The 6,691-nt window shown below is 48.2% G+C and overlaps 1 protein-coding gene across 1 annotated transcript; it reads right to left on the reverse strand.

The window, feature by feature from the left end:
• Nucleotides 1–314: 314 nt before the first annotated feature.
• Nucleotides 315–4,384, reverse strand: LOC311363600 (terminal nucleotidyltransferase 5A-like; the record flags this gene model as incomplete). The annotated part of the gene is made up of 2 exons (XM_084483555.1): nt 315–2,288; nt 3,956–4,384. The coding sequence occupies 2 exons, from the start codon at nt 4,382–4,384 to the stop codon at nt 1,464–1,466; spliced, it is 1,254 nt and encodes a 417-aa protein (XP_084339681.1). The 3' UTR covers nt 315–1,463.
• Nucleotides 4,385–6,691: the final 2,307 nt, after the last annotated feature.

The following is a 6,691-nucleotide window of genomic DNA, read 5'->3' on the forward strand; positions in this document are numbered from 1 at the left end:
GGGGTTTGACAAGTCTCTCACCTCCCTCTCCTTTTTGTCTTTCTTCGTTCTTATCTCACACGCGCACACGCACACGCACACACACACACACACACACACACACACGCGCACACACACACACACACACACACACACACACACACACACACCACTCCCCCCCCACTCACCAACCTCCCTTCCAGCTGGTTTTGCATTGGTCCGGATCTACTCGATTACTCCAAAAGCCTTTGCCCTTAGTATAAGAGATCTATCTCAGTATTGACACACTCTTTGGTCCAAAATACATTCATTAACAGCGTAGCCCCACACAGAGTTCCCTTAGGAGCTGATCCCACCGAAAAAAAAAACCTTTGCAGGCTGTAAAACACAAGGCGTACTGTACTGCATTTGTTGAAGCCGAGGAAAAGCACAGCAGCAAGATGTGCCTCTTTACTCTTGCAAAGCAACCATGGAACATGTACACCGAACCCTACAATGAGGTCGGGTGCCAGAGTTTAAATGTTTTCAATTTAGGATGCGTCCAGCTGCGTGCAGCCAAAAAACGTGTGTCGCTCACGTTAGAAAACAGTGAGACACTTAGCCATTGTTCTCATTGTTCTCATTGGGAACCGTGCTTGGTTCAATGAGTACAATAAGAACCAATGGGAGCAATGACAATACAGCCCCGCCCCAGCCATTAAAAAAAAAGCATTCGGTGGGATCGGCCCCTAAAACAGTTCTATGGTCCTCTAAAAAAACCAAAACAAAGGAATAACAAAATATCTCTTCCCTGTAGGACTTTTTTTTATCTAGGCACTTTTTTTTCCTCAAAAGAAATGTATTTCTGTACAGTGATGAAGCGTGCGTTTGTCCGTCGGCTTTTCCACAAGTTGAGATCGGATGAACATGGCCGACAACGTCCGTCTGCGGCTGCGGGGGGGGCCCAGTTCCTCATCTCGTGTCGAGAGTCTCCCGCTTCTCTATTTCCACTCGCTGATTGTACGTGGTCTACATTCAACCTGATCGTCGACCGTTGGCTAGATTTTGATGCGCTCTTTGTACAAAACGGGAAGTCTAGATTGAAAACCACCGTGCCCAGTGTTGCTTGTGCCTCAGACATTCTGCAACACTCTGTATCGAGTTGAACGAGGCCATGCGCGTCATCGTTAGGTTCACCAGACTAGAGGGCAATGTCTGACACTCACACCCCAACACCCCACAATCTCCTCCACCCGGCCTTTCTCCGCGTCGGGGGGGACCTTGATGAAGAGTCTCCCCCTTCTTTCCGCCGTTCTCCCATTTCCCCTCAGAACGTTTCACCTCAGAGAAAGTAATTGTTCCTCATCATCGCAAAAACATCAGGGGGGAGCCAACATGAAACATCAACGACAGCAGCAGCAGCAGCAGCAGCAGCAGCAGCGGCCACGGCGGCGACAGCAGCAGCACAAGCATAACAACGGACGGTTTGGCCTTTTTGTTTTTCTTTAGTTGCAGGGCAGCCACGTGGCCTGCTGGTACACGGGGTGATACGGGGGCGGGTGGTAGCGGCGGGACGGCGACGGCGGACACGCCGAGTACACGGGCTGCACCTGCGCCACGTAGTAGTTGCTGAAGTTGCCGTCGGCCACGTACGGCGCCGGCTGGTAGAAGCAGGTGACGTTGGCGGCGTTGGGGATGGCGTTCTGCTCGGCGAGCACGCGCAGCGCCAGCGACGAGATGAGCCCGAGCGTCTGCCGCCGCTCGTGGCCCATGAGGCACACGGTGCTCTCGCCCACCACCTCGTGCAGCGTGGCCAGGTAGTCGTACTTGCGGTCCTCCAGCCCCACAAAGTGGTTCTGCAGGTAGGACTCGAGCTTGCGGCGCTGCTCGCCGACGTCCGAGAAGTCGATGAAGAAGCGCGAGCACATGTAGCGCTGCAGCAGCTTCATCTCCGCCGCGCACGCCGCCCGGAAGCCCCGCACCAGCAGGTGGCAGTACTTGAGCAGGCCGCCGCCGCGGATCTCCTCGGGGCTGCGCGTGCAGATGAGCCGCCGCCGCAGGTGGTCCAGGGCGGCGGGGAAGTCGCCGTACACGCTCTCGCCGAGGATGGTGGGGTGGAAGGTGGCGGCCATGGGGTGCTCGGAGCACTCGTAGAAGAGCAGCAGGGAGTCCAGGCGGATCTGGAAGGAGTCCACGCTGAACTCGAACTGCCGGCGGAGGGAGTCGACGAACTTGAGCTCCACGTTCTTGCCGCGGTTGTTGGAGAGGGAGATGAGGCTCCAGCGGTCCGAGTCGTTGCACACCTTCACCATCTTCTGGACGTAGGCCTCCTGTGGGGGGGGGGGGGGGGGGAAACGCAAAAAGGGAGTGGTGAGGGGTCTGGGTTTCACTGATCCAGGAGGTCATGGGGTCAGCTGAAGTTGTGCAGTGGTTGGTGTGTTAGGTCGAAGCTTCTAGCAGTGATCTTTGTTTTTATTCATTTTGATTACTCAGTGTTGAGAATATGCTTGACTAGGGACTTTTCCATGTTCCTTATCTCTGTGTCTGCAGACGTCAATGGGGGGGGGGAGAGTGGGATGCTTCCTCTCACAAGGAATTGTATTTGTTTTTTTCTTTCCTATTTGAGGGCTTAAAGCATGAAATGCACATCCTGTCTGACCATAGGCCTGCCAAACCATTCCAGACAGCCATTGCAATAAAGGGCTCCATAAGTCAACTTGACTGTCATAGATGCAGCGGTGTACAGGGGTAGAAAAGGTGGAACAAACGTAACAGTATATGAAAATGTTCAAATTAGCATTGATAGATTTTGTTTTTGATTGATATTCATCCGATAATTCAATATGTATAGATTTGCAGCCAACAAATGAACAAGATGAATCAAAAACTATGAAGGATTAATACAAAAAATCTTATTTCCATTATTTCCATTGAATTGGTCCTTGAAATAGGTCCAACTTTATTAACTTGTCATTTATAATTCAAGTGCTTTCTTCACATTAAATTTAAGTTCATTGCATCAAAGTGAATACGTTCCATGTTTCTAATAACATTGTTTTATAAAAAGTTGTCCGTGGGTTCTGACGGACTAGGTCTTGCAAGTCCACGTCAAGTAGAGGGCTGATATTGTGTAGCTTGTTCAAGCGCTAACTGCTACTTGCTCTAGCCGTGTAACTCCGTAGCCGGCTGATTAATGTGAATCTGACTCAAATTGGATTAGACAGAATCCTCTTTGAAACCCATCGTTCTGACTGGGCTATCTATCTGTCTATCTATCTGCAGCCCAATCATTATGTTGCAGCTATACATTCAAAGACTGTATAAAATAGATCCCAACGTGGATGCAGCCCAAGGTTACTTTATAGATAGTTTGTCTAGTTCCCATTGAGCGTCAAATAAGTATGCCCCCCACGTAGGCAACGTGAATCCTTATTACATCCTAGTTCCTGCTGTGATTAACGAGATGTCATAGTGAAATCGCTCTTGGCACTTCGTGGACGTGTTAGACCTCTGAGCCTGTGTCTGAGCCTGTGTCTGAGCCTGCAAAAATATTGTAGCTACAAATATGTTATAACAGAACAGGTAACACGTCAAAACATCAAGCGGTTCCTAGCCTTTAAGGACACAGACCTAATTTCCAGCTCTGGAAATGTTTGCGACCTCAGCTTTAACTTTTGTGCATCTGTTTCCCCACAAATTATCATTACCTAATTAGCATCGGCCGGTAATATCAATGTTCCGAGGACATAATCGCATAGCTCTGCTGCACACTGAGTGATAAGTAGTAGGCTACTATGCTGCCTCGTGGATATGAATCCTGAGGCAGTCAGATCTATAGCCTACAGGATGTCTATGTGATCTTTTAAAAAAGTATTTCAAAAAAGGGTTTGCTAAAATGCATCATCAAATATGTACAGCTTATATCAGCAATCTCCTGCGACCACATATGCATATCAGGGGACCCCCCAAAGGTTGAGAACCAATGGTGCATGCTGACCTTTAAGGTGATTGGTGTGATCTTCTCCTTATTCACTCCTTCCGGCAGAAAGTCCAGCAGTGCGTCCAGAACGATATCCTTCACCATTTGAAACTCCAACTCCCCTTTCAGATCGGCACAGAATATCAAGTCCAGGTCCTTCCAGCCCAAACCGCTGTCCTCGTGCAGGACGTGGCTGGCGGCGGAGCCGTTCAACCGCACCTCGCGCACATGTATCCGCTTCTCCTCCATGCGACAGCGGACCACTTTGACGATGTCCCTCGGTTTCATCTCCAACGTGGGGAAGTTCCATCGCCCGTGGATGGGGATGGAGCTTGTGAGGATGGCGTCCAGCCGCTGCACTTGGTCCCAGTTGAGGACGCTGAGGTTGAGGCTGTCTCTGTCTAAGCAATTGTCCACAGGAGAAGGCGAGTCCGCGGTCTCGTCCATCTTGCCGGGAGGTAGATATTAGTTGTTAGATGTAAACAATACAGTTTTTTATCGAGTGATTTCTCGTGCCTTGGTCGAGGGGGTCAGTGTCCGTGGAGCCCCTTCAGATGACTACAGGGGTTTGTGTCCTAAATCTGGGATTTACGGTCGCTTCTCGACGCCAACATGTTTCCGTGCAAAACTGTATTTTTGCAGACACTAGGACGTGCACACAGGACACGCGGAGCCAGCGATACTATAGTCCTACTTCTTACATAAAGTCTGCTAGGCTAGACTAATTCGATTCATCAGCTGTTCCAAGCCTTGAGGATAACTCACTCGGGTTTGCTGGGTGTCCGTTATTTTCTGACCCGTTCAAAACATGGCACGTCCACCGCATGCATTCGCCAACATTTCCAAAAGTTTCAAAAGAGCACGCATTCCGAAAAGTAGCCGTTCCTTTTCTTTTCGCCGGAAAAGTTGTTGCTTTTACGCACCGCCGTCCGCGCGCCTCCTTCTTCGCTGCTGCTGCTGCTGCTGCTGCTGCATCCGTTACGCACAAATGTTGCAATTATAATATTCGACAATGCACACCTACTTTCGCTTTGTTCAGAAAGTGGTGCGTGAAGCTGTCTTATGACTTACATTTTGGATATTTTTTTCGAGGGTTGGCATTGTACAATGCCACAGAAGTCCCGCTGCACAGCTGCTGGAGAAGTTGTGAAAACTAGAAGCCCCGAGCCAGAGGAACTGCGGGGCTTGTCGACGTGATTGATAGCCACGCCCACCAATGGCTGCAGAGTATCCTCCTTAGATCTACGCATAAGCGACACAGCGATGACAAATTAGCCGGGTTTTACACTATTTCATGATTTTAGTTGCCATACGCCCATACATTGCCATATAGTATAATGTTGAAGTCTAAATATAAAGTATAGACTTCACCATCCGGTGTATTTTTTAGGCACAGCTTATTCTTATTCTGCTTATTCTGATTCCAAGTCTGCGCTGTATGATTATATTACACCTAAGCAGTTTTTGTTACATGTGGTTGGAAAATGTTGCATCTTCTCCCCGTAAGTTCAAACGTGAACTGTAAAGAGATAATAAAAAGAGTCAGAATTAGAGAAATAAAGAAGGAAAGAATGAACATAAAGTATCCACATCGACGTGCAGGATAGATGAGTTGGGAGGTGGAGTTTCTAGCGCCCACCTCGTTTTTAACTACTTATTCTGCATTGTGGTGGTGGTGTGTGTGTGTGTGTGTGTGTGTGTGTGTGTGTGTGTGTGTGTGTGTGTGTGTGTGTGTGTGTGTGTGTGTGTGTGTGTGTGTGTGCGTGCGTGCGTGCGTGCGTGCGTGCGTGTGTGTGCCTTACATGCATCTATCCATCGATAAATAGAGCATTACACACGTCCAGTTCATGCACGTGCATGCATACAGGCACACATAAACACATACATGCATACATGTATATATGCATACATAGATACATACATACAAACATACATCCATGCATACATAAACAGACACACACACACACACACACACACACATATACACATAAGCCTGCATACAGAGAGAGAGAGCCTCATTCTGTCTATCCATACATTATATTATAGGCTGTCGTTAGGCTAAAGGCTAAGCTAGGCTAGGCTAGTTGTCAGGGAGAATTTATCAGAGCACAGCTTCACTGGCACATCTGCGTCACAGCAGACGAGCCCATAAACCAGCTTACTGAAGATTAACCTGTATGTGAAGTGACACATACTCTCATACACACACCCACACACACACACACACACACACACACACACACACACACACACACACACACGCAGACACTCTCTCTCTCACACACACACACACACACACACACACACACACACACACACACACACACACACACACACACACTCATGCACACACACAATCACATACACACACACACACACACACAAATATTCACCCATGCATTAACAATAACAGTAAAAATGCTAATTTCTCTTATGTCTGCTATGATCAATACTGCAGAGAAGACAGTATTAAGTTTCGTCTATGATGTTTCCCACCACAAAATAAATTACATGGAATCAAATTTCTTTCATCTACTCCAGTCACACTGAATAGATAAACCGCAGACTATCTACAGAAATACAAATGAGACTTTGTCCACCTGTACTGCAAACAGGCTATCCACATTTTGGATGCAAGTGTTGAGTCGTTTTAAGCATCGTTTTGGGATGCTAAAAACGAATGCCACGTGCGCTACATATTCTAGATTCATTTGAACAACCGCCCGCGGGTTAATTGAGGTTAAGCAGGCCAAG

Source organism: Micromesistius poutassou (genome assembly GCF_964030765.1).
Source record: "Micromesistius poutassou genome assembly, chromosome: 19".
In the NCBI taxonomy this organism is placed as follows: Eukaryota; Metazoa; Chordata; class Actinopteri; order Gadiformes; family Gadidae; genus Micromesistius; species Micromesistius poutassou.